Source organism: Corapipo altera, unplaced genomic scaffold (genome assembly GCF_003945725.1).
Source record: "Corapipo altera isolate COAL_440 unplaced genomic scaffold, ASM394572v1 67, whole genome shotgun sequence".
Taxonomy (NCBI): domain Eukaryota; kingdom Metazoa; phylum Chordata; class Aves; order Passeriformes; family Pipridae; genus Corapipo; species Corapipo altera.
In genome coordinates this window covers 801,014-828,749 of record NW_020884906.1, presented here as the reverse complement: position 1 = coordinate 828,749, position 27,736 = coordinate 801,014, and the positions used below count along the sequence as shown (strand labels likewise).

The window sequence follows — 27,736 nt, the reverse complement described above, 5'->3', positions numbered from 1 at the left end:
ACCTGGTTTAGTGACTCAGATGAGAAGAAGAATGAGAGAGTCCATTTGCACAAGGAGCTGGGAAAGGAGCATATATTCAAAATGCATCTTAATTGGGGTATATCAGGCTGCATCCCAAGATGTGGCTTATTTAATAGACAGATATGTTTTTACTTAGAATATGTACCTTCTGTGGCACCTGCACAGTAAACCATGGAGTCCTCACAACACTCTTAACCAGCCTTTGAGGGTCTGCTTATAACAGCTAATGATGAGGGAGAGTAAGGTGAATGAAAATGAAATGGTTGTGTGATTCTGAACTAATTGCAAATTGAGGGACTGGAGATCAGGCAAGGAGGCCTTCCTTACAGTGCAGCCAGGACAGGGAAGTACATGCATTTTCTCCACTTTTGCTTGAACAGTATTTATTATAGTTAATGGAGAGCTTTAATCATGGAGTTAATCTCAAAATTAAAATAGACTGGAATGTCAAATAACCTGTGCATTCTGAATTGCAGAAGCCACTGATGCTCATTAGTCAGACTGAAGCTGCAGTCATGTTTTGCAGAAGAGCAAATAAAGAGAATCAAAAAATTAAGACTTCTGTTTTCTCAGCATTAATTTCTGGTGCCTGTACCTGCACAGCTGCTGCAGCCCCATTATCTGACTCATTACTTTGTAAACCACTCTGAGATATCGTGAATGTGAAAGCTGCTGTATAAAGCCATATTTATTTCTGTAACCCCCAGTGCTCTGCACGGGCTTAAAAGCTCTCCCCTTCTCCCACATGACAGGGGAATGATGTGACTTAATGTGCCATATCCCTCTAACTGTGGGTTGAAGAAAAACGACCTTGAACTGCGAGGCAGGCATTTACCTTGGAAAGCACTCCCTTAAATTTACCTGTCAGCTGGAGGCGGGGGGATCTCACCTCTGCACGGTTTAGAAGCAATGTCAGTCCAGCTGCTGGTTGCTCTGAGCCCACTGAGAGCTGGATTGCTGACCCAGGCCTTGTCAGTGATCACAGGGAATGTTGATCAGTGTGTGGTAGGAAGGAGAGTGTTTTTATTTCGGCCTCACAGACCATTAGTTCCAGCCCTGAATTTCCTGTGTCTTGATCGTAGGGAAAATTGGAAGTCTGTGATAGCATGAAATGTTATTTGTGTGTGCAGGAAGAGACCCTGATTCAGGCAGATCTGGATGGAGGCTCTGTGAAGAGCAGTCCTTCCCCCTCGTGTCCAGTTTTCAGTTGTGTTTTCACACCTTACTGTCTCTTTACTGAAAATATTGTTGCTTTTGTAGGAGTCATTTAGAGAAACTTTGTGTTCTCTTTTACCAGTAGCCTCAGTACAGTGGAAATACCTCCCATGCTGTGACAGTCCACTTGAACAGGCTGAGTCTGGGTAAGCAAAGCTGAACAGTTGAGGGAAGGGAAGGGGACAGGGCTGCTGAAGTGAGCTGGGCATTACATGGCATTTCAGGGGCACCACAGTGTAAGATATTGAGTCATTAGAGTGTCCAAAGGAGGAAATGAATGTGGGGAAGGGCCTTGATTTGAAGCCGTGTGAGGACACTGAGGGCACTTGGTGTGTTCAGCTGGAGGAGACTGAGGGGAGACCTCAGTGCAGTTCCAGTTCCTGGGCAGGGGCAGAGGAGGGGCAGGGACTGAGCTCTGCTCTGGGGGGACCAGGGACAGCAGCCAAGGGAATGGCCTGGAGCTGTGTCAGGGCAGGCTCAGGTTGGATCTCAGCAAAAGGTTCTTCCCCCAGAGGCTGGTTGGGCACTGCCCAGGCTCCCCAGGGCAGTGGGCACAGCCCCAAGGCTGCCAGAGCTCCAGGAGGGTTTGGCTGATCCTCTGGGGCACAGGGGGTGACTCTTGGGGATGGACCTGTGCAGGGCCAGGAGTTGGACTGGATGATCCTCGTGGGTCCCTTCCAAATCAGTGTATTCTGTGAATCTGATGTAATCCAGGGAGTTTGGTTTTGAGACCTCTAAAATCACAACCAGCAAATCTATAATCATGATTGAGTGTATAATGGCATCTTGTCCACCTGAGAGTTTAAAAATGATGAGCAAGAAAAACATCTCCAAAGAGTCATTCAGAATATGAGGGGACAGGAGTAAGATCTCGAGAAAGGATCTGCCTTAACTGGAGTGTCCCCCATGACCTTTAAACACTTTGGAAACTGGAAGTCTACATTCCTGGCAGATGCAGGTTTCCCACTCCCCTTTTGGGGATACTTTGCCCGTTGAGTCATAAAACGTGGGAGCACACAAGGCAACCTGCAGATGTGTGAGAGGAGAGATAAGAACTGTGCAGGATGACTGAGGTGTTCTGTGCAGTGCAGTGTGTTTGGGATCTCTCAAGCAATGAGGAACTGGGGGTGTTGGGAGCGTGAGGCCTAATCCCATTTATTCAATTACACGAGTGCTGCTTCCAGGATAGTGCTTCAGGGTAGTGCTGGTGTCCAAAATATGAGACTTGGTAAAAGCATATGTGGCTTAGATTTGGGCAGTTCTGCAAGGTTTTGCTTGATAATTAAGTTCTAACAAGCACATCCCCTGTGAATCTGCCAGACCTGCCTGCTGAAAGCAGTGCTGAGATCAAACCCCTCAGCATTAAACTGTATTGGCAGTTCTCTGTAGGGCTGGATCCCAGTTTCCCTGAAACACTTCAAATGTGGTGCCAGTCATCTCACTGAAATCTGGAGCCCTGTTTCTGGGTCCAGCTCTGGACTCAGGTGGCCCGTGAGAAGCCACCAGGGCATCGACAGCACTGCCTTGGGAGTATGAAGGGTTAGAAATGGGTACAGTCCATAACATGTAGAAATTTCTGTATTCTTGAGGAAGTATCTCACCTTATTTACATTTATACTGACCTTTTCAGAGTTTTCTATAGGCATGAACAACCTCCACAGTAAATGTCAGCCTCTGCTTAGAATCTTTTACACGGTAGTTTTAAGCTCAATTTTTAATTGCATAATATTACCATAAGAAAGCTGCATTGACATTGAAAACTGTCCTAGACAAAGTGGCTATTGGGTTGGGATCTTTTCACTATTTTAACAGCAATGAAGTGGTTTCAAAGAAGCTGTCAGGGTTGCTTTGAGGTAGTGGCTGCTGTGGCTTTGTTGTAAAATTTCTCGTATGATTTCGTGGTGGTTTGGGAATGCATGCCATTGCTGTAGGATGGTGAAGATGGGGCCAGGCTGTGTAATGTTCTCCTTTGCCTCTTGAAAAATGCCTCTGTGCTCCCTCTATTCATTTCAGCTAAGTGTCTCATTCATTGCCACACGCTGGGGCCCCAATCTCTTCTCTTCTTCTTTTTAATTTGCATATAGATTTATTTGTGGCTGTATTATGTGTGTGTGTTGGGCCAGCTAAGGCTTCAGGGAGCTACTTCTCTCCAGATCATGTTGTCCTATCTCACATTCTAGTCCAAATTTAAGTTTTATAGCAAGACCTGTGTTTCCAAGAAACCTTTAATTCTGTAGGCAGAGCTGGTTTCGTGTTGTTTCTGCCAGTGATTGTCTGATATTCAGGCAGTACACCAAACAGCAGGCAGGTTTTCATTTCATAGAAACTTCCCTGATTTTCCAAAAAGCTGCAGAGAATGGTTGGCAGAAAGGGCAGGAGTATCCGTTCACTCCACACCTTTGATGTGGTGTGTCCAGTGTGTCCCAGTTCAAATGAAGGAGGAGCAGCAGCAGCTTCTCTTGCCTTCCATCATCTCTGGTCCCTGCCTGGATATGGTGCTTTGAGGACAGGTGCAGAATCTCTGTTCTTGAAGGCATTAAGGTTTCTACCTTACACTGAAATCCAGAAGAATTAAGTACCCAAATACTGTACCTTAAAAAACTGGGCTGTAAGGTCCATTTTTTGTTAGAGAAGTTGAAGAAAACCTTCTGTTCGTGCTGCTCCCACTCTGGCCTGACATTTATTTGACATTGAAAACATCAAATTCTTTTTCTTGGATGCTTGGGAGATACTTGCCTGACAGCAGTGCAGTGACTGTAATTGAGACAGATTAGAGGCACTGGGCTGCCTTTGGGTGCGTGAGGCAGCTTTCATGAAATGGAGAGAGGAATTGAAACACACATTTGACTTTGGAAGCTGGAGCAGGAACTAATTAGCAATTTCAGGACACAAACAGGAGGGAGTGTTTGGGTTGGCATATAATAAATTATTTATTAACATGAGGGAGTCTTTCCATATGGCAGTTGCTTATAAAATGCTTATAAAGGCAAGACTGCAGGACTTTGCATGTAAAGAACCAAACAGGCTTCGGTCCCAGTGCTGGTGATTGGGAACCACTGACCTTTCATTTCTGCAGGCTAAGACTGGCCCTGCTGCCTTCTGCTCAGCTTGGGTTCTGATAAGCTTTCCTCAAAAAAAGATGAGTTGTTTATATCCAAATATTTCCTTCCTACTGAAATGTGTTTTGAGATGTTTCATGTTTCTGTGAGGATAGATCCACTGGAGAATAGAGAGATTTATTCTTCCTCCTTATTTGAGGAATTCAAGCTGTGGAGTTCTGCAGCCCTTCACTGCCTTAAGCAGACAGGCCTCTAACAAGCAGCTGAATTGATATGAATAACCAAATACCTGTGTAATGGCTTATGACCATTTATGAGACTTTATATAAAAATCATGATGAGAGGTGGAGGTATAATAAGACTCTGTGAAGCATGAGTAACCCAGAAAGAAGCTTTCAAATTGGCTTCTAAGCAGAGTTCAGTGTCTGAAAGATTTGGGTGTTTCCTTGAACTTGTTTTTCCCTTGGCACTGAAGACAAAACTGAGACAGGCTGGGAGAACCTGGAGCAGAGGGCCCTGGGCAGCAGGAGTGCTCTGATGGGCAGGGCAGAGCAGAGCAGAGGGCCCTGGGCAGCAGGGGTGCTCTGATGGGCAGGGCAGAGCAGAGGGCCCTGGGCAGCAGGGGTGCTCTGATGGGCAGAGCAGAGCAGAGGGCCCTGGGCAGCAGGGGTGCTCTGATGGGCAGAGCAGAGCAGAGGGCCCTGGGCAGCAGGGGTGCTCTGATGGGCAGGGCAGAGCAGAGCAGAGGGCCCTGGGCAGCAGGGGTGCTCTGATGGGCAGGGCAGAGCAGAGCAGAGGGTCCTGGGCAGCAGGAGTGCTCTGATGGGCAGGCAGTGGAAGCCCCCCAGTCCCACCCTGCCAAGGCCGTCCTGTTGCTGTGCATTCCTGAGCCATGGAGGGTTTGGGGTTGCCCTGCTGGCTGGTTTTAGTGCCAGCTCCCCAGTGCAGAGAGGGAGTGATGGTAGGAGGTGCTGGGGGCCTGGAGCAGTGTGGCTGCTGCACCAGGGCAGAGCTGGTCTCTGGCTGCAGTCACCCCTGACCCAGCCAAGGAGGGTCAGCTCTTGGTGGGACCATACCCAGCCTCATGCATTTCATCCACTCCCTTGGGGACAGGAAGGAAGGTACTGGGAGGTCTGCAGAGGTAAAAAGCTGTTCTCTCTGCTTTTTGCACCTTTCTTACATAACTCTGAGGGGGTGTGGATATTTATCTAAACAAGTATTAACATTCAGGGGGTTTATTTTGCCATGCAGCTGTCTGCTGTAGTGTTTCTTCCCTTTGCTGTGCTTCCCAATTTGCTGGCATTTTTTGACAGAAGTTTTATAAAGCTGTTCAATATCTAAACAGTTCTGAATAATGTCAGAACCTTTAAATAAAATAAATATATTTAAGTGGCATCTGGAGCCAAGAACTAATGCATGATTCCTTTTGCAGTAAGCTTTTCTCTGCAGACAGGTTTCTACTACTGAGCTGGGAGGAAACTAAAAGCTCGTTAGCTTTCTGGAGTTAGAGCAGCTGATTGGCATCTGGAACTGCAAAGCTGAGTTTTACAGGGGCTTGAGGCCAAAAAAGGGCAATTTGGAACACATGATCCATGGTTAAACACACACAGAAGACCAGAGGAAAGAAAATGGTAGGTTCAGGCAGCCACAAGTTAAAGGAAGAAGTCCCTTAACAGTGCTGTTGATTTTCGGTGATGACTGTAGTTCTGAGGCAGTTTTGTGTTACGAGGCTCTTGGACTTATTGGTAAGATACTAACAGCAACACATTGTATTTTATTACTGGACGTAGCTGTGGTGTAATTTTTTTTTTTTAATGTGCTTCAGGGGATCACTCAGTATCTCTCTCTTTAATAAACACATTTTGTACACTAAGCTCAAACCTGCTGATGGTTGGACTGGACAATTAGGCATCTGCCCTAGTCATGGCAATGAAGAGTCTCTCTGGGATCTGGGGTCTCTCCAGCTGCATCCCATGGCAGCTGGGATCAGAAAGCAGGGTATGCTTTAGGAGCTGGAGGCTGAGCTTGCAAGGAAAACATTTTTTGCCTCGTTTTGGTTTTCTCAGTTTAAGGAAAAGTCCCTGAAAACGCATGTGTTCTGGCAGGAATCCATGAATGCACAGTTGTAAAAGCATGTTTGTTTATATAGTATGAAAAGTAATCATTTTCCTTGAGTTCCCAATCCTCATTAGCTTTGCCAGCCATCTTTCTATTTCTCTTTTCCCTTTGGGAATGCTTGGCTAAATGGAAAAGATTTGAAATATGCTCCAACAAGCAGTGGATTCAAGCCCTACCAAGGCAGAGAGTAAACATGTTCTAGCTTAGAGATTCCTGCATTTAAAACCTTTCCATGTTGAGAAGAAAGGTCCGTTTCCCACCTGCTTGTACCAGGTGAGGCTCTCTGTGGTGTGTCCCGTTCCCACGTTTCCAGAGTGATCTCTGGCACTGCTCTGGGTTTGCATTGTTGTGGCATTCCCACAGTTCCTGGCTTGGGCTTGCACTCTGAGCACAGCACATTACAGGGTCCTGAGCCTGTGCCTTTGCTCCTGCTGTCACTGACCCAAGTGCCCGGGGCCCAAGTGCCAGGGCCAGCCAGGCTGGGCAGTGTTCTCAGCTCTGGCCTGGACTGTGCAGGCCTTGCAATTGCTCTCTGGGGCTGAAAAGGAGGAGTGACAAAACAGAAGCTGTTTGGTGACAGGAACAAGGAGACACCCCTCTGGGCGTGTGAGCGATCACCAGGCACTGCCATCTGGGTCCTCTCAGGGAGGAGAAAGGAAAGCAGTCAGTCATGTAATTCTGGGCCCTCTCCGAGGCAGGAACAGACACAGAAGCCCCCGTGGTCAGCAGGAGCAGCAGCAGCCCTGGGATCTGAGAGAATAAGCGTGGATGTTTGACCTTGTCACTGTTGTTCTAATATTCCTGTGATGTAGCAGACAGCATCTGGAAATTCAGGTTTTCCCTCCCAGGGAAACATAACATGATCAATGCCACGCTTGGTATTGATCTCGTGTGCATGGGCCAGATTGCTGTCTGGTTAAGAAGTCCCCAGTGCCATGCACATCATCCCTGTGCCCAGCTCCTTCTGCTATCAGCTGTCAGAGGTGTGAGCCCAGCCAGAAGGAGCTTCCCTGGAGGGAGCAGGCAGGATTGCCCACGTCCAGGAGCATTGCTGCTCTGCTGGCATATCGATCTGCTGTCAGGGAGATCACCAGCCTGATAAGCCTAAGCAGCCTTTTGTCTTAAAACACTGTAGTGTTTGACACAAGAGTAAGGGACAACCAGTAAGAAAGACTGCCCTACACACAGCATTTCTGCAGGCAGGAATGTTCACTCCAGCTTGGTCTCAGGTCTGCCTGAGTGGCAGGAGCACTGACCCTCTGCATGGCTGGCAGTGCCACACGGGGAAACCCTCCAGAGCTGGCACAGCTTACATGTGTGAGCCAGGATTTTGAACCAAGCCCCACTGTGAGCTGTTGCAGTGATGCTGCAGGGCCTGGGCTGCATTCTGGGAGCTTGCAAACACCATGGTAAGCTGGTGATGGGATTGTGTTTGATGTGTAGCTCACAAAGCAGAGACTCCTGCATGCATTCTGTGGACATGAGAGGGGAGAGAATGTTATCTAATGTTTGATTTTTAGATACAAATTACATTTCAAAACAGACTTGCTTTTGGAATAAGGGGATTGTCCTGTTCCTTTCAAAATAAAATGCATTCAGTAATCACTGAAGTAAATAAAAATAACTTCAGATTAGAGAAGCTGGCAAGAGAGCAAGTGTTAACGTCTCATGTACTGTACTGACAGTCTCCAAGGTCAGATGCAAGTCTTCTGGGACTGGGGTGAAGGAAGCTATTTACATGCACTCTCCATTTTAATCATTCAGCCAAAGGGCTTAATGTTGACTCCGATCCAAAGCATTGTTGCTTGTAACAATGGTGTTTCTCAAAAAAAACCAAATTAAAAACATTGCCAAAGGTGACCTACAAATGCTTCAATGTGCTGCAGTTCACCCACGTGCCTCCTCTGCCTGTCAGTGCACATCTTCAGCAGCTCTCCCATCCTGCCTCAGCCTGGCTGCTGGGGATTCCCTGCCCTTCCCTCCTGGCAGCCCCTCGGGACAGAGCATTCCCCGTGGAACCAGCAGCTTGAGTAGTGCTCCAGTTATCTGCAGCAACTTCCAGATCCTTATTAAGTATTGGTCCTCCAGAGCCTCTGCAGCTGATTAGTGAGGAGAGAAGGCAGTTAACAGCACATCTCGAGTTGCCAAGAGACTTCGCTGCATATGCTTGAAAAAGACTTTGTGTTGGGCAGCCTGTCAAACACTGCTGGGAGAAGTGCTGCTTGCAGGTCCTTTGGAAAGGGAAAACTGTATTAGCTTTAAAATGTGTGCTCACAGAAAACAGAAGTGCTGGAACTCACACAAGGTCAAAATGGGTTGTGTTTAATTGAGCCACCTCTCTGTTGAATAGCATATTCTTCAGATATGAAGTGGAATATAACCAACCTTTTACAAAGCGTGCTCTGTAAGAGAAGGTACTTTGATGACAGCTTGTGCAGCTTGGGAAATGTAAAGAATAATAGAAATAACAAAAGACAGTTTGCTTTCCCAGGCACCCCTGTTTCTCCTGCACTCCCTTGCCCTCCCGTTTCCTTTTCTTGCTGCCTTTCTGTCTCCCCTGCAGTCAGCCCTGTGTTGGTTTTTTGCATACCTGCACACTTGGTAGTGCTGGTAACATTCCTGTTGCATCCTTTGGGGTGGGGGTTTGCTTGCTCCCCTTTATAACTAGCATGCCATTGGTGCTTTCACTGTGGGAGTATGTGGTAAGCTGGGAAGAGTTTACATCATTTTAGAGCTTTTGTGTGACTTAGTAGATTAGTTGGAAAGGTCACACACTGTGGTGTTCATTTGCTAAATAGAAAAACTCTTCTTAAGCATTCCCTCAAGCCTGATTTGAGTCTCATGTGTCCCATATTATTCCGGTGGTTCTTTTCAGTATTGTTCAGAGGCTGTTCTGCCTGTCTTCAGAGCTCCTGCTCAGTGGTGGATGCTGCATTCGTGATTGAATCTCTGCAGTGAGTGCCATCGCTGTCCTGACTTGCACTGTGCCTTGAAGGGAAAGCCACAGGGACTGTTCAGAACTTTCCCCCTGTTATTTTGTGTTCATTGCTCGCAGAGTTTGCTGTGCCTCAGCTGTGTGACACTCAGTATTCTGCCTGTCTCTGCATTGAGCTGCATTCTCCAGTAGCCATGCCAAGGCTGTGGCTCTCTCAGAGCTGGCTGTGTCCTCGCTGCTGTTAAGCCTTTCAGTTGGAAGAATCTTGCAAGTTTATGTTGGCATTCAAGCTGCTTTGTGCACCGGGTGCTGAAGCACAGCATACGGATGGAATGGAGCTGATGGGTCAGGTTTTTTAGGGATCTGATTACTGTTTTTGTAAAAGTAACCAGCTGCCTCCCCAGCCTTCTGTGGGGTTTTCCATTCCTCTGCTGTGAAAGCACAGCATGGGGTGAGGTGTTCTGGGAGGGCAGGGTTGAACTGCCGGCCTGCTTTGCTGCTCACATGTTCTGAAAACATTTCTGTAGCAGATAATTCTGAGCTCTGGTGTACGACTGGCAGACAGTGGAGTGCACAGGCTGGGATGAAGGTACCAGCCGGCTGTCAGCAGAGGGCAGGAGTCCAAGGGCTGCGGAGCTTTCCTTTTGTGCAGGAGCTAATTGTTCGTTTCTTTTACTGACGTGATTCTTTACTTTTTTTTTTCCTCTTTTTTTTCTTTTGGCTCATAGCTTCTGTTTGCTGAGGGAGCTGCTTTCTTTACTCTGCCAAGTCTCAGTAGTGACCTTGCAGGGAAGGCGCGTTCCGGGCTCCTCTCGCTCCATCTGCCGGTCGCTGCCACCGCTGCTGGCACTGCCCAGCACAGCAGCCCCTGAGCTCCCCGACCTGCCCTCCCCTTGGGGCTGGGGGCACGGAGGGCACCTCTGGCTGTAGTGGCATCCCAAAAGGAGTCTGGGTGGTGCTGCACCTTCTCTGCCTTGGGGACCCGAGTGCAGTAAGTGAGAATCAAAGCACTGGTGGGCACCTGCCTGTGCACACTGCAAGGATGAGTTGCTGCCAGGGTTCACTTAAGTGTTGGTTTGGTTTTTCTTCCCCCTAGGATTAGACGTTGTTATTTTCCTGCAGTGTTGCCAGCATCCTTCCAGCTTCTTAGGAAATTTGCCACTGTTTTACACAGCAGCCCAGGGGGTTTGTATGGCTAGGAAAGGAAGCAGCCTGTTTCTGCTGCAGCAGTAGATCTCTCATCTGACCAGTGTGCATCTGTAGGAGGAGAATAAATCCTAAATGGAATGGGTGGTAAAGGGGGATAGATTTAGCAGCCTTGCTCCAGGGAGAGTTGTCTGAAATTGGGCTCAGGCAGGTATATCAGGGATGGGCACCTGGTGCAGTGTCCTGTGTTCTTGCCAGAATGGAGCTAAGGACAGGCACAGGATCAGCATTGCCAGGATGAAAGCAAATAGTTTTGTGGAAAAGATAATCCAGAACTGCAGCATCATTCTCATCACAGGGACTGAGGGTTGAAGGGATGGAGATGGCTAATCAGCCCCAGCTCATTCCTCAGGTGATTTCAGGACTGACACTGCTGTCTGTGCTGTCACTGTTCTGTGGGCAGGTGGAGGATAATCCACGTGCCACCTCCTGGTAGTGGAGCCTCACACAGAACTAATCCATTGGCCAATTTTTAGCAGCTCTGCTGTGAAGAAGCTCATCTTCCTTTTTCTCAGAAGGATGGGACTACAGCCCTGGTGGAGGTGAGTCTCAGTGGAAGGTGTTCCTCTGTGACAGTCTGTGGTCACTGGGGGATGCTCAGACCCTCCTCACAGTGCCATCAGTGTTCCAGGTGTGTCTCTGAAAGGCAAAAGCTGACACAGGGAACTTGTTTACTCTGCAGTGAAAAAAAAGCAATAAATGACTTATCTCTGTGCTTTTCCAGGAGGAAACAGTGTAGATTGCAACTCAGCACAAATCCGTAACTGATGGAAAAGTTTCATTTATTTGAGGAAAATTATCTTTTTAAGGGCAGTGCTGAGTCTGGGCTATAATTAAAACAGCTTTTTAAAGACCAAGAAAAACAGTGAATGTTGTTGTCATTTGATGTATTATCTATCACTAATGACCCTCTTTCCTCATTTTCATTAACAAAAATGGATATAGGCAGTTAGCCATATATTGCATAAAAGCAGCATTACCTGAAAAAATAATTAAGATGATCTTGAAATTAAAGAAATCAGTTTTGAAGAGAAGCAGGTGCTTAATGGAGGTGAGACCAGCTGTGCTTCCAGGAACATGCTTGAAGCGCTTTGTGGAAAAATGTTAGAGGCCTCCCTGCAACACTGGAAGGAAATTTATAATAATTCAGACAAATTGCATCCTATAAATAGCAGAGCTGGATTCATTAGGACAGGAAGCAGATGGAGAAAATATGAAACTTGTTTGTTTCTTTTTAAGGCACTATAATGCTTATGAGAAGTGTCAGGTTGCTGTCAATGAGGGGAAACCCTCCAGTGCAGCAGTAACTTGCTCACTATTAGGTTCCCATCCCTGCTAATGAGCAGCATCCATGAGGGACATTCTTCAGACTCGGCTGTAGCAAATCCTGCTGCCTTTCTGTGGCAGAGCCAGGCTGACAGAAGTGCTGCAGTGCTGGGAGATGCAGCAGTGAGGGGAGCAGGGCAGACAGGAGGGAGGCTGGAGTTCCCTCTGTGGTGTGTAGCCCTTGCTGACTCCATTTAAAAGAGATGCCAGCAGGGCAGAGGCATAAATATGGTTGGAAAGGGGGATGTGTGGAGTGAGGTGGGAATCATCCACCAGCTGGCTAAGGAACTGAGCCCCAAAGCAGGAAGGTACTGGTAGTTGGTAGAGCAAATGCTGTGCATTATTGAGGAGAGGGGGTGAAGGCATTTTTGAGATGCTCTTACATTAGTAAGTAGGAAAAAGGAGAGGCTTTCATGCATGGAGAGAGGTAATGACAGGGAGCGGGGGGAGGCGTGACTGGAATGCAGCAGTGGCCACAGGAGGGAAGCAGAGGTGAGGGGGTGGGAGCATCCTGGTGTTCACACACAGGGAGGTGCTGAAGAGGGAAGAGTGTCCAGCCAAAAAGAATGTGCAGACTGACAGAAAGGGCCCATCACAGACTGCATTTAGGTAACAGCACGGGGTGAACGTGTTGGGCTGTGCCCAAGTGTGCCAGGTTGTAGGTGGGCACTGTAAAACAGGCTGGCTGAACAATTGCATCCCGGGGAACCACAGGTGAGTCTGAGCTCACATACAGGAGCACCAAATGTTCTGTATGAACATCATCTGTTAATGAACCTGCCTTCTCATCTCTTCTGCTGATCTGATTTACGTTTCAGCAAAGCTTCCCTAAAAGATAACAGTGTCAAAATTCCAGCAGGCTGTCCTAAGAGGTTTGAAGTGTCAGTGTTCAGGAAAGGAACACTGTGTGCTTATCAGCAGTGTTTTTTCTTGAGGAGTTCTTAGATTGCCAATTCACCTTGTGAAGTGGCAGGGGAAAAAGGTGATATGAAGGTTGTAGTGGAGTCAGATAATCACAGCCTTACTCGAGGAATGGAGAAAAGCTGTACAGCTGCTCATGCCTCATGGATTAAGTAACGACAGTTTTTCCTCTGCATTCAATACAGAGGGCAGTGATCCCAGTGCAGGGAGAGGACACTGCAGAAGAGGCAGGTTGGTGGTGTGGATTGGCAGGATGCCTTTGGGGATTGCCACCTGTTGCAGTTGCACGTATCTGTGGGGTGTCGTGTGTGGCACACGAGTGGTGGCATTACCAGCAGTCCCAGCCCTGGAGCAGGTTCACTCTGGAGGAGGGTGCAGGGTGCTGGGCTGGCTGTGAGAGCCTGAGCACAGAAAGCAGGAGCCAGCACACAGCAGCTTGTGGATCCTCATACCTACATCAGTGTTTTGGTATGGAGCAAAGAAACCCTGGGCTAAAGTGTGTTTTCTTATTTTCAGTGGGATAAGCACCCCCTGTATTCCCAGGGGTTGACACAGCCTGTGTTTATGGGTGGTGTTGTACAAGGTTTAAAGTAGTGCTGAGTTCTGAGACCTTGACTCACATAGCCCCACAGCAGTAACTGCTATGAAGAATGTGGAGAAGCAGATTTAAAACCAAGGCTTTAATTTCATAAAACCTTTACCAAAAGAGAATTTTTAAAAGGAAAAAAATGATAGAATATCCACAGGACGGGATAGCATGGCTTAGTTTTCTTACTTGTAGGTTTGATCTGAGATGTCTAAAATATGATAATCTGTGATACATGCTGGAAAATATGTCTATGAGAGATGGGTGATTTTTGAAAAGCAAGTACTGAAGAGAGGAAGTGATTTGTGTTTGTAGGTTTTCTGTCTTCCTAGTGGAAAACTTGCTTTGAATTATGTTCCACTTCTAGGACAGCATCTGGTGAGGTAAAAAACATCCTTTTCATGTGTACAAATAATAATCAAAAAATTTTTCTGCTCAAAACAAGCTTCAAATTCCCTCTTTGCCCAAGTTCCTTCACACCTTTATGCTTTCTTTGATGTCATATTTTTCTCAAAATCCTTTCCTAGGTAATGCCTGCTGAACCTTGCTCAGTGCAAACAGCCCAACAGCCACCAAACCTGCTGCAGTGCCTGTACATGAGGCTGTGTTGACCATGGTTGCTTGTGCCTTCCTGCCCTCACCAAAACACTTCAGGGGGGTCAGCTTTTTGTTACACACTCCAAACAGCACCCAGTGTGGCCAGTCCTTTAACAGGGTGCTTGGCATGCTCTGCCCTCTCTGATGCAGTGTCTCATGCTGCACTTGGTGGAGAAAGATGGATAAAAATTGCTTCAAATTATGCAGCAACTTGGAATGATGAAGTTCTTGCCTAACACCCTCTTTTTAATGTGGGTGGATGGGTAAGTCCTAATCCTGTGGATGAGGAAGTCAGGGCAGGGATGCTCCTGTCAGTCACTGAGCATCAATGGGTGCCCAGGCTGGGGATAGCTCTCATTGCTGTCGTGCTTAACTGCAAAGCTGATGCAGTGACTCTGGGACAGGCAGGTGACAGGTGTGTCTGTCTCAGCTCCCAGTGTGGTACAATGCCAGAGTATTTCTTTACTGAATATTTGAGCTGGAATCAGTGTTTCTCCCTGCCCCTCCCAGCTGGGAGTTCTAGTTCACTTGGACATCTTGCCTCTGTCTTTGTCCCCTGTGTGCAGAGGGGGTGGCTGATAGGATGGTGTAGCTTGTTCTCCTTGGCCCTGCTCTTTGTGTCTGCAAAGGCAGGGAGAGAGATTTGAATGAAAACAGGAGTGCAGGGTGAATTTGCAGCCCAGTCTAGAGAAGCAATAAGAATTGTTGCAGGCAAAACTTGTCTCTTGTCCCCTTGTCATTACATGCATGCTAGGCAGTGTGTAGATAGCACAGATTTCAGAGAGAATTGTCAGCCTGAAGACAAGCAAAGGGCCCTTGGGAACGTTCTCTGCAGGAGTTGCTGTCTCTGCTGTTTTCCACAGCTGTGGATGGAATGTCCTGGATATGTGGTAGAAGCCCTTCTTCCTGTGGGGCAGCAGCTTCCTCTTGGCTGTTCTCTTATGTGGTTAAGTACAGGTATGCTCTGTGCTTGTTCATACACTGTCTTCTCTGCTTCTCTTGCTTCTGTTCTCCTCTCCCCCCCTGCAGGCTTTGAGTTACTGTACCAGCCAGATGTGGTCCGACTGTACCTCTCCATCCTCACTGAAAGTCAGAACTTCAACACTCTGGAAGCTGCAGCAGGAGCTTTGCAGAATCTCAGTGCTGGCAACTGGACGGTGAGTGCAGCCTTCTCTTGGTTTCCTTTCTGTGAGTAAAGAACAAAGCAATGCCCCATTGTAAGGGCACTGTTACTTTTTCATTTGCATCTCCTTTAAAAAGGAGGGAGGTGGGAAAGCCAAAGAATTTATTTCCATTTGCCCACTGAAGATGTTTTGCATCTTCTGGACAGATGGTTTACGTAGTGGAAGTGTCACTGAGCTCATGACAGTTAACCATGAACAAGTTTTACTACTTAAGCCACTTAACCATTACTTTGTCCACTCAGAAAACCTTGGTGCTAGATAATTAAGTGTCCTGAATACTTAATTTGGCTTGTCAGATTACTTAGGAAGCTGCACTCCCAGAGTCCTTTGATATCCTCTCTAAAGCACCCCCAGCACTGATCAGGCAGGTCTCCCAAAGGTTGGCCTGGTCATTTCTGGAATCACATGGCACAGGGGACTCATCAGCGGCCTGAGGGTCAGCAGGATGGGGTTTCACAGCTGTCTGGAATCCAGCTTAGTTTAAAGTCATTCATGAAACAGAATAAAGGCATGAAATAGGAGGAGGAGGAAGATAACAGATGCTTCAGATGCTTTACTGTTTCTTCCAAATGACCTCTTTTTTTTCCTGATTCAGAGGGTTGTGTTTCCCACTGAGGTAGGTACAGAACAGCTGCTGGTGGATGACCCTCCTTCTGCCCATTTCTGTCCCCTCTCCCCAGCAGCTTCCTCACTGCAGGATGAACTTCTACCTCCTTTCTTCCTTGGTGCCTGATGAACTTGAATGATGGGTTAGGCAGTGATTGCACCAGCACACCCACCATGGCTGGTCTTTGCAGGGAAAGGATGGCTTTGCAGCACGGGCAGGAGTGCTGGGGCAGGGCTGCACTCACAGTGTGTGTTGTCTCTCCCTGTTGTGCTGGCAGTGGTCCACCTACATCCGTGCCACGGTGCGCAAGGAGCGGGGGCTGCCCGTGCTGGTGGAGCTGCTCCAGTCCGACTCGGACAAGGTGGTGAGGGCCGTGTCCATCGCCCTGAGGAACCTGTCCATGGACCGGCGCAACAAAGATCTCATAGGTACCTTCTCAACTTCTCCAGCCTGACCCTTGGGAGGCCTCCCGTGCTCTGTCCCCCGTGCTGAGGGCTCGTCCTGTGTGCAGTCCCACCCCCACTGTCCTGCAGCCACTGATTGGGGGCTGTCGGCTCAGGGTGTGTTTACAGCCCACTCAGACAAGCTGTGGTTTGAGGGAAGTTCTAACCCGGGAGTAAAATCAGATGTAGACTTTGCAGGAGGAGCGTGTTTGGAGATGTGCAGAGGATTGGGAGGGTTAAGAGGTTTCTTGTCTCTTCCTTAGCTCTGGCTGACATGGCACTGGTGCTGCTGGTCACACGTGGTGGTCACAGAGACGTAGTGGGAGTGTGGCCAGTGGCACATTGAGCAAACCTGGGGAAGTGCAGGGAGCTCTAAAGTTCTACCTTTGGGTTTTTTGCTTCCTCCTTCCCTTCTCATCTTTTTCTGTGGTGGTACTTGCAGCAGCTGGACACCGAGCAACTTGATATTCTTCAAGCTAGTATTAACAGTGCTCTAGCTCCTGTCCAAGGTGGTAAATAAGCATTCACCTGCCCTAAGCAGGAATCTTCAAAGATTCACTTGAGTTTTCCCTTAGATGCCTCTGTATTTAACAGATGTGTCTGTTTAACCTTGTCAGGCCAGGAAATATTGGTGACATGTTTAGGGCCACCATGGAAGTTGATACCAGCAAATAGCAAGCTGGGATTCTACCTTACTACATCAGGTTCTCTTTTTAATAGTTCAGAGGTGCAGCCAGGCCAGTGGCACAGACGGACACCTGGGAGGGATAAAGTTCAACCTCCCTGGTTTTTCTCCAGTCCTGTACATGGAGAAGGCTGACTGCACCCAGGAGGAAATACTCTCACCTTTGTTGGGGGAAGGTTAATAAATGCATGACTGCACACCTTGCCCCAGAAGGCCTCTTACAAGGCTGAGCTGAGTAAGCCATGTGTGTGTATTAGCATGAATATGTGGCATTGGCAGCAGCTACTGGATGTTTTTTTTGCCTCAGGCTTTGCAAAATGTGATAGATGCTGGCTGTAAAATTCTCAATAAAGATTGCTTTTTTTCCCCCCCTCAATACTTTTTAGCATTTATGATGAAGGACTTTGTCTTGGGTGTCAACTCTCAATCTCCTTGAAACAAGGAATGATAAATGCCCCGTGAAGTTACAGTCGTGAGGTTCAAAACATGTGCACTGTTAAGTTTTTCTTGACATGTCAAATGCCCTTGAGTTCTGTCATTCAGGATGGGAAGCTGAACTGATTATTAGGGCTGCCTAATGGTATCTCTTCCCCCTATCTAGGTAGTTATGCCATGGGTGAGCTGGTAAGAAATTTGCCCAGCAGGCAGCAGAGATCTGCAAAGAACCTGGAGGAGGATACAGTGGTTGCAGTGTTGAACACCATCCACGAAATCATTACTGACAGCTCCGAAAACGCGCGCTCTCTGATCCAGACCCAGGGCATTCAGAAGCTGGTGGCCATCAGCAAGTCCAGGTGAGTGACAGTTGACAGCAGAATGCATGAGAACTCCCTGCAAACCTGAACATGTCTCCATGAACAGCAGCTTTTGGTTTGTGAGGAGGTGCTGGAGCATCCTGAGCTTTGGGAGCTCTAATTTCAGCAGCTAATACCTACAGAGTAGAAAGCCAGCACCTTTCATAGGGTTGCTTGATGAAGGTTGGTTGAGTCATCCCTTCAGTCACATCTGGACGTGCTCTCTCCTCGTCAGAGACATCTCAGCACCACGTCTGCACTTAGGCAGCATTTGGGGTGAAACCACGGTCCTGGTTTCAGTGTGGGAGGCCTTTTCCTGTGGCACTGTTCCATTCCTGAAATGCCAGGGATGAAATCTGTGTCTGTCAGGTGAAATGGTTAATGATGTGCAGTGACTGTTCTGGCCAAAGGGCTGGTGCTGGTCATCTGAAGTGACCAATTTTTCCTCTGCAGTTCTGTTGCAAACCTGTGTTGTGGCTGCTTCAGAGACTTTGTGTTGTGTGGCTCAGCCAGTTACACATTGTAGGTGTGTCTTCAGCAAACTTTTGGGAGAGAAGCTGAAGTGGCTTTGTTAGGTTGTATTGTTATGAAATATTGTTATGAAAGAGCTGACCAAAAATCTAGGCCTCTTCTATTTTACAGAGGACACTTGTGTATTGACCTAGTAGGGAATGGATAAAAATTCGTCTTCTGTTTAAAAACAGCTTATTTTTTTGCTGACTTTAATTACTCTGTGTAAGGTATTCTAAACTATGGGGCAACTTCATTGAATTGTGAGGGATATAGATACATTGGGGGAAGGTTTGAAAAGTGGCATAGAACTTGTTTTTGTTTGTTTGGGTTGGGGTTTTTTTCCTGAATAAATCCAGGCAGGATGGAATCTAGTTTTTGTTGATGATAGCTACAAGAGAAAAAGGTCACCCTGGCCTCAGTGCTTGTCTAGCAGTACATGTGAATCCCCAAAAACGTGCACAATTTGCAACTTTTTGATTTCTGTTTTTGTCAGCAAATACCTGTAGGTATGAAGAAGTCACATACATACCATAGCTCACAGGTTCAGTCAGTGGCTGTGTGGAGTTCTGGGTATCAGCATAGGAATAGTCTGACATTGCTTGGCACTGAAGCTTGGCACTGAAGCTCTGATTTTATCTTGCAAAGCAGCCAATCTCCCAGAGAAACAAAAGCAGCATCTCACATTCTTCAGATGATCTGGAGCTATAAAGAGCTACGAAATGCCCTTCAGAAGGATGGGTGGAACAAGTCCCACTTCCAGGTAAAGGTGCTGGATCTTGGGTTGGTGGTGGAAATGCCTGAGTGGAAGATGTCCTAGTTCAGTGTAGGATTGCAGTGTGATAGATGGTAGGCTTCACTTCTAGGTGATAACACAGTGGATTGTATTCCACTCAGTCACACCATCCTGCTGGCTGAGCTCTTCTGTGCTCTGGGGAATGGAGCTCTCAGGTTTGGGAAGTTTGACACCTCTTACAGGCCAAATGCCCCAGTTTTACTGGAGGAAGAATTAGCATATCTTGTCTTAGTTGTGTCTCTTTTGAAACATTCCCTGTAGCAGCACAGGGCTGTGCTTGACCTGCAGCCTCTTCATCTTTCCTTGTGGAAAGGTTTTGCTCCTTTTACAGAGCAACAGTGCTGCCATTTAGATAACAGGAAGAAAATTCCACCAGCAAATCTATATGAAAATAGAAAAATACTCCAGTGCCGTATTATCAACAGCAGGGGGGATGCTTAGCAGCATCCATAATCTCTCTCCATAGTGTTGGTTTGTTTATTTTTCTGGTTGCATTTCCCTGAGTAGCAGTTCTGTGCTCACGTGGGTTTTGTCTCTAGTCCGTGTCGGCGGCTCCGAAGGGCTCCAAGGGTCCTGCTGGCAGGTCTGGCTATGATGACAGCACCCTGCCTCTGGTGGAGAAGAGTCAAGGTCAGTTCTGCTCTTTAGCCCAAGTTCTGCACTGCTTTGCTTTCTTGTTTTCTGGATTTGCTGCAACTGTGTTGCAGCATGAGGGGGTAAAAATGCATCATGTGTGGTGACTTTACCCCACAGTCCCCAAATGGTCAGTCCTTATTACCTGCATATGGATGATATTCCTTCCCTTATGGAATTACATTATTGGTAGTGTTTTCTCAACTTTATGCAACATAATCAGTTAAATCTCCCTGGGAATGGGCTTGACCTTCCCCCTGCTCAGTCTGTTCCTTTCTGAACAAGCATTCCTGTTCTGGCACAGCTCCTTCCTCTGCTGTGCAGGGGGTTCTGTGGGAGGTGAGTTAATCCCAGCTCCAGCTAAACCTGGCTGTGCTTTCCATGCCAACTCTGGTGTAGCTCCAGCTTTGGTTTCAGTGGGGTTGCTCTGCCCTGGGCTAGTTCTGGTTTCTCACAGCAGGTTTTTCGTGGTGCCCTTTATCTGGTTTAAGTGCAGGTTGCTGCAGAAATGACAGCCCCACACTGCCTGCCTCTTTCCACCTTCCCTGTCTTTGATCAGACCTGGAAGATGATGCAGATGAAGGATGATTGGGTCAGTTTGCTGATGTGACAAGAAACTTGTTGTTCTCTTTGTGGATTAGCTTTGTGCTGGCTCAGCAGGCTGCTGGCTTGGGCTGTGTGCCCTGAGAAGCTGCACCTTCCTTATTTGCTCTCTCTTCTGTTCTGGAGAGACCAGGGAGAAGCTTGTTAATAGTGGTAGATGGTCCAAAGCAGAGTTGTGGTTTCTGTTGTCACTTGGAGAGAGAGAGTTCTGTATTACAGTGCTAAAACAGCAAATACAAGGATTACATGTGCCCTCTGGAGAACTTCAGTCAGACTTCCCTTTCTGAATGTATAACAGTTGAATTGGTGGGGAGTTTTTTGCAATAATCTCTGCATTCAGTATTTCATGGACCTCTCTGGTTCTGTGACTAATTCAGAAGTACCAGGTTTTGAGCAAAGCAAATGTAACTCAGGTGGTTTCAATGTTTCTGTGTTACAGATAATGAGAAGTCTGGGAGCCGTGATATGATACCTATGGATGAGCTCGGCCCAGGTAAACTCACTCATAAATCAAACTCTGTCTGCTCCAATAGAGCACTCTGTCACTCACAGGAAAGTTCAGCTATTTCTCTGGGAGATATTATTTCAGGTGGATAAAGCTGACATTTAAAAACAGAACATTACCTCACAAAAGATTGGTTGTTGTCTTTTTTTCCTGTCTTTGTTTTCTTTGTACACATGTAGAGTGTACACCAATTTCTGCACTGCTTTGTGCTTATATATTGGAGACACAGCAACCCACCTTTCCTCCTGTGGCCCTTGAGGCAGCTGCATTCCCTGTTACAGATCTGCAAGTCTGGGGATTCAGAAAGGAAGAAAAAGAGTTGTGAATTTACTTCAGGGTGTTTTTTGTGTTTAAATCTCTTCTGCCTTTGCTTTGTAGGTAATACCCAAGACAGGTTAGTATGTGTGATACTCCTGGCTCCACTTTTCATTGACCTGCACCCAGCTGAGCCTGGCTTTTCCTTTAGGCTGAGCTCAGCTGCTGACTGGCACTGATGTGCTTTGAGATTGATAAACTCTGTAGTGTAAGACTGGGAGGAGTTTTTTCTTTACCAAGGTAGATAAAGGTGCTATATGGTCTCTCAAGAATTTGCTTTATTTCTTCCAGTTGACTTTATTTTTATTTAAATATACCTGTATTAATGCCTCCAGATCAAACAGCTTGATATTATACTGCTATTTGTCATTGTAGCTGAATAAAATAGGAAGTTAGAACCAAGCTGAAAGCCAGGCACGTTCAGGAAGTAAAATAACAGGTATATTATTACCTTTTGTATTCTTAGAAAAATGAGACACCACCTGCCAGGAATCAACTGTCCATATGTATTTTGCCTAAGGGAACACTGAAACATTTGTTCTCACAATGGAAGAAAACACCCTCCAAGAGGATTGCCTGGCAGGGTGGCTGTGCTGGCAGGTGCTGCAGTCTGGGCAGTGCTGATTGTTGGTAGTCTCAGTATTAATTGTTGCCTTGTGCTGTCATGAGTTCCTGGTACAGCTCTGAGTGCAAAACCAAATGCAGATTAACAGCATATGCACAGCATCAGGCAGCTTCTCTGGGCCATTCTGCTCTCCAGTCTTCTTATCACCTTTAGGAGATGGTGTCTGTCAGGTTTTCATGACTGCAGCTCTTGAGTGACTCTGGCTCTTAACCCTGTGCTATTTCAGAGCTCAGCTGAGAAGAGACTAAATCAGTTTATCCAGTTTACTGTCCTTAATTCCAGGGAACTGGAATAGCAACTTAGAATTTCATCTTTTTCCTTCAGGCTCTTCCAAATGCTTAGTGTTTTTTGTCTTATGGGCATACTAACATAAGGAGCTGTATTTCCTGACTGTAGCTTTGTTGTGGACTGTTGTATTTTGGAGGTTTTGTTCTTTTTGCACTCCAGAGTGAGCACTTCTGCTGTGCAGCAGCAAGCTCTGTGTAGATCTTCCTTGTGCCACAGAAACAGTTAATTCTGATGGCTTCTTAGAATGAATCTGAAACATGGGAGAAGCAGTATTTCTAATTTCTTTGCAGAGCTTTGGTCCTTGGGGCAGTGAGGTGTTACTTCTCTGATGCAATCTCCTTCAAGATATTTCTCATTTTATCAGATCAAATCATGAAGTGCCTGTCTCTGTTGCTGCTTATCTTGGCAGGGTCACAGCACAGTGTGTGGATTTTGGAAGCACACACCCCACTCGTGCTGCTGTGCTCGCAGACCACACACAGCAGGAGGGATTGCAAAACCTGCTGAGCAAAGTTCTTGGCCCTCTTAGTTGTTAGATTACTGCCACTGTGCCAGAGCTGGATCTTCCTCTTGCTGCTGTGTCCTGGCTGAGCATGGGGGTTTAATTTTTTAGTAGTATTAAAGATCTGTTGTGCTCTCTTTTCTTTGTGGTTGCAGTCTCTACTAATGACCTTGCTCCCTGGGAGTATCACAGCTGCCATCCTTCACTTAGTGGCTGTTGCTTTCTGGGGGAAGGTTAAATGTTCCTTTGTATCTTGGCAACTCCTTTTAAAACTGTTTGTGGATCTCCCATGATGATGGCACGACAAAAATGCAAAGTGATCCAGTGCATCCTTGGGAGTACAATTAACGCTGGGTTGTGACAAGCTGCCACTCAGTTGCTGCAAGTTTGGTTCTTTGGGGCAGTCACCATGTTTCCATCATTTAATACATACCTATGTGACCTATCTAGTCCTAAATAAATGATGAATCCTTAGATTAGGCCATGGCTTACTAGCAGTGTTCCATGCCTGTCATCTGAAAGAGAATTACTGGTCACACGTTCCCCTGCAAGCCCTGGCTGGGTAGCTGGGTGTGCAGCTGTTTTTTCTCCTTTTTGTTCAAAAGGATTAGCCAAGAATGTCAGGCATCTTCATTGTCAACAAGTAATTGTAAGTCAAGTGTTGTGTAACAACTGTTTTCATGCTTTGTGTCTCTGTGCTACATGAATAACTCCAGAATGCTTCAGTTATTTTTAGGCAGCGAGGTTAAATAATCTGTTACTGCCCGGGATGTCATAAATATTTGGTGCCTCAGGTTCTTGCTGCAGGTCTGTGTGCACAGACTGCAGCTCTTTTCAGTCTGACCTGGCCATGGGCAGCTCTGGGATGGGCTTTGGTGCCAGTCACTGGCTGTGTGTGCAGGTGTCATGTGGGCAAATGGTGCCTCTTTATGCCACAGGAACCCCACAAACACATCACTCATTCTTTCTTAATGGCCTGTTGCAGGCAAGTAATAAACGGAGAGGGAAGTGTTTTGATAGTTTATGTAAAACCTTTTTGTGATGTTCTAAAAACCCAGTTTGTCAGGATAGGAAAACATTAATGATCCCTCAATTACATAGGGGAAAACAAAAGCCTATAGGGAGCTATAAATTTGGGTGTCATTTACTCCAGATCACAATGCTGTCAAAGCAGAGCAGGTGAGGATCTATTTGTCACTGATAATGAGGGAAATCTGATGCATCATGAAAATAAATTAAGTTTTGCATTGGCTGACAGTGATTCAAAGGAAAGGTTCTGAAATAATTAGAGCCATTTCTTCATAAAACCCTCTCAACACTTTTATTCCTTGTGTTCATCAAGCTTTCATGCTCTTCCTTCGTTGTCAAGAGAAAAGGCACCAACAGGTGCTCCTTGGTAATGAAAGTGAGCCCAGGCACAGCGGGGTTTGCAGTGACATTTCCTCCAACTCAACAGGCACTTTCTCTCAGTGCTCTTATGAGGACTCTTCCAAATTATCATCATGTCCTGCCAGCAGTCAGGCTCAGGAAGAGTGGGAATATGCTGCAGAGCATTCAGAGAATGAACACAGCCAATTAATCAGGCTGCTAAGCAAGGAAGTCGGGATTTGGGTTGAATTTGGAGCTCATTAGCCACAGGGCATGAGATGACAACTGGCTGCTTTCCTTGGGCACACTAAAAAGTGCAGCAGGCTGGGATGAAAACAGTGCTGCTTGCTAATGAGTGCCAGCATCTGGCAGTGCTGTAAAAAAGGGCTCCTCTGTTTTGTTTTTAGCTGTAACAGTGAAGTTGCAGAGCTGGAGCCCGTGAGCCGCAGGCTGCCGGCATCGGCGGGGTGTGATGGTTTGGTGTGATGGTTTGGTTTCCTGTTCCTCTGCTGCAGGACTGTGCTCACGTCAGCACTGGCTGTGCTGCTGTTGGTGCTGCTGCCTGACTGTGCTGTTCTCTCCCCAGATGGATACTCCACCATCGACCACCGCGACAAGGAGCGCAAGTACAAGAGCAGCGACCCCTCGGGCGATGCCTCGGAGAAGGAACCTTTAAAAGTGAGCTGCTCTCCCTGCCCAGTGCTCCCAGTGCCTCTGAGGGGAAGGGGGGCTGGTGCCCTCGTGCTGGTTACTCACCTGGGGGCTGCAAAGGGCCTTTTCTTTTTTTCTTCCTCTCCACATAAAGGCATTATTTTGTAATTCAGCACTTGGCTGACTAGAAATAAAAACAAAATGCTGCTTTCTGGTGCAGGAGCAAATGCAGGCAATTGCTGTATTCTTGTAAGTGGATGAGTTCGTAAAAATAGAAAGTGCTTGTTCTGTCACCCTTGTCCAGGCAGCATTCCCTGGCCCTGAAGTGTGTAACTGTGCTCAGACTTTGTTCTCTTCAGTCTCTCACACTGCTTTATTGTTTCCACCACGAGAAGTACATGTGCTCTTGTGTGTCCGTGTCCAGCAGTGTGAGCAGTGTGGTGAGCAGCACTCAGTTCTGCAACACTCATTCAGTCCTGATGGTGGACTATGGGCATGGACCAAGGAGATGGAGAGGAAGGAGAGAAATGCACAGTTATACGTGTGCCTTCTAAACCCAAATTTAGACAACTTTCTAATTAAAAAAAAAAAATCTTACTTCTCACAGCTTTTTGTATTGTGGGTTATGTGCAAATGTGGCTCAGCAGGCTCTGTGTAATTTCTGTTGCATTGTTGTACCTTTTCAGTGGCCTTTTAAAAAGTCTGTTAATGCTTTGGCCACCAGTTCTCCCTGGCCTCAAAATAACTTGGGTTTTCCCCTGGGAAGTAATTTCGAGAAGGAAGGGGAGGGTTCATCGAAACAAGAGGCAGTGGTAGGAAACACTGTTGTTACCCTGCAGAAGGCTGTCCTTAATAACCTTCAGCACCTTGTTGATAATGTCAGAAAATCCAGGTGATTTGAGTGGAAAGAATTAAACTTCAGTCAGCTGAAAGGAAAACCCCCATCACTGAACAAGGGCAATAAAAATGTGATTTGGAGAAAAATATTTCCATAGATCATGAATTGGGAAGATGTCCTGCTGCACCAGCCTGTCTGTGTTAACTTGCCTGGTCAGGCCTTTCCTGCTGTGTCCTGCCTTTCCTTTCCTGCTGTGTCCTGCCTTTCCCTGGGGGAGCACCCTGGAGAATGGCTGTGACCTGACTGGACCTTTCTCACATTGGACTGCTCAAGTCATGCACTCTGCTCCCCTGCTCCAGTTGGCAAGAGGTGGCTGTGCCTGAGCCAGTATCAACAAAGTGAACTTTCTAGGTCCCTCAGCACAGTTCTAAGATGTTTTGCAAGGATGCAGCAGGAATGGATGCAGGAAGTGGTACAAGAATGTTGATCAACAGGAGCTTGGCAGAAAATGTCTTTCTAAAGAAAATAGACCAAGGCATGAAAATTAACAAGTACTTGTTATTTTTGCCACTCAAAATTCATTGAAGTGGTCCAGGCAGCCCTAACTCCAGTGTATGGCTGAAGTGAAGCAAAACTCAGAGTTCAGTGAGTAGCTGCTTTGATTCTCTGAGAAAAAGAGAAAAACCATTTCACCTCGAGAGTGTGTAACCCCCAGTGTGTGCTGTCTCCTGGCTCTGGGGACCTGAGGGTGAGCTGAATTCAGGCTGCTGGGCACAGCCAAGGTGTGCAGGGCCCTGCCCTCCCTTGGGCAGAGCTGAGCAGCTGCTGGTCCCTGTCCCTGTGCTGAGGCTGAGCTGTGCCCGGGGGTCCCTGTGAGCTGTGACAGCCCCGAGGCTCCAGGGAGACTGGGAATCCTGAGCAGCAACTGCAGGGCAGTGCAGCCTCCTGGCTGTTGCAGATGCTTTTGTCAGTATTGTGCCTTTGCTGATCTTGTTTCTTCCTCTACCACTAATTTTCCCTTGTGCTACTTGAAGCTGACTCGTTTGGTGGTTTTGTTTGATTAATCCGCTCTGTTTTGCTTTAACTCCTCACCCTGTGCTGCAGAATGACACAAATAGGAAAAACATTAACAGGAGTAACAGGGCTTCGGTGAATCTGGTGGATGCCCGTGACATTAAACCCCAGCCTGTTGACTCCTGGGTCTAATTTGCATGCATGGTAGGTCCTTTTAATGGTAATTGGGGCTAGTGATTAACTTCTCTGGTGCATGATCTGTATCACTGTGGAATCTCTTCAAGTCTAACTGCTAACTGGGTGCTTTCAGATAAATGAAAATGTATTTCGGAAAAAAAGTGGTGTTTACATTATTCAGTGTATGTTTAATGAAATGCAATCAAACACCACTCTTTGATTAAAAAATAACCTGTCAAATAAGCAGGCAGCAAATTAATATTGTGAATGATTGGTTGTCGGCTGAAATGTGAAATATTTCTGCTGTTAGGCCATGGGAATGAATTTGAGTGGTGTGTTCATGTTTCCAGTCGTTTTTCCCCCTCTATGCTCATTATAAAGATTAGTCTGAGACTTAAGGAAAAGCATATCCTTGACTATTTCTGGATGTCCCCTGAGGTTCCCATGTATTCCACAGCACTGCCCATCTGCAGGAAAGCTGCTGACTGTACACAAGTTACTTTGCAAGGAGAGATAATTTTGGTTACACAATAAGCAGTGACCCACAGCTCCCACTTCTCAGTTTCTTTTTTTTTTTCCCTGTCACTAAAGAAAGGTGCCTTTGTGTCGCTTTCTGGTTGTCTGCCTTTGCCACGTGCCAAGTTCCTTGGTAATGTCACTGGCCTTTCTTCGCTCCTGCCACTGCTAATCTGTGTCCTGCTGCCTTGCTAGAGTTACCCTGCTGATCCCTCCTGGCACTCCAGCAGAGGATGCTATGTTTGGAACAGCAGGTGTTGTGCCCCTGGCTATGACTAAAGGAAAATTTTACTGACTGTCAGGAAGGCACTGAGCAACTTTCCCATCAGAGTGGACAACAGACCTTTAAAGGCCCAAATCCCAGAAATGAACCATCTGTCCATAATTCTACATGGAAATCCCTTGCATTAGTGGGAGAGAAAAGTCCTGGATGGTTTTGGGTGGTGGTATTGGATGTTTTTTCCTTACTCCTTCTCAGTCTGGTATAAATGCTGAGTGTTTGCCATTGTTTCTGCTCTGGGTTAGAAGCCCCTGCCCAGAGCAGGTTTCCAGCATGGGGAGGTGCTCTTCCAGACCAGAGCAGAGCCTGCACTGTTGGCTCCCCTGGCTGGGCAGTGCTGCAGGCTGGGCTGTACTGGCTGGGGCAGAGGGCTGAGCTCAGGGTGTGTGAGCAGTGCCTGCTCCTCTCCTGCACCTCC

General features: G+C 46.9%; 1 protein-coding gene across 8 annotated transcripts in view; it reads left to right on the top strand.

Moving 5' to 3' along the window:
• Positions 1-27,736, top strand: part of ARVCF (ARVCF, delta catenin family member) — a 238,021-nt gene that overhangs the window by 207,463 nt on the left and 2,822 nt on the right. For all 8 annotated transcript variants that reach the window (XM_027652025.1, XM_027652023.1, XM_027652027.1 and 5 more), the window contains 8 exons: positions 15,014-15,141; positions 16,053-16,203; positions 17,505-17,697; positions 18,856-18,970; positions 19,543-19,633; positions 20,679-20,732; positions 24,429-24,520; positions 26,436-26,549. In XM_027652025.1, the coding sequence (XP_027507826.1) occupies positions 15,014-15,141; positions 16,053-16,203; positions 17,505-17,697; positions 18,856-18,970; positions 19,543-19,633; positions 20,679-20,732; positions 24,429-24,520; positions 26,436-26,537 (926 nt within the window). In that variant the 3' untranslated portion in view covers positions 26,538-26,549. The remainder of the gene's footprint in view (positions 1-15,013; positions 15,142-16,052; positions 16,204-17,504; positions 17,698-18,855; positions 18,971-19,542; positions 19,634-20,678; positions 20,733-24,428; positions 24,521-26,435; positions 26,550-27,736) is intronic.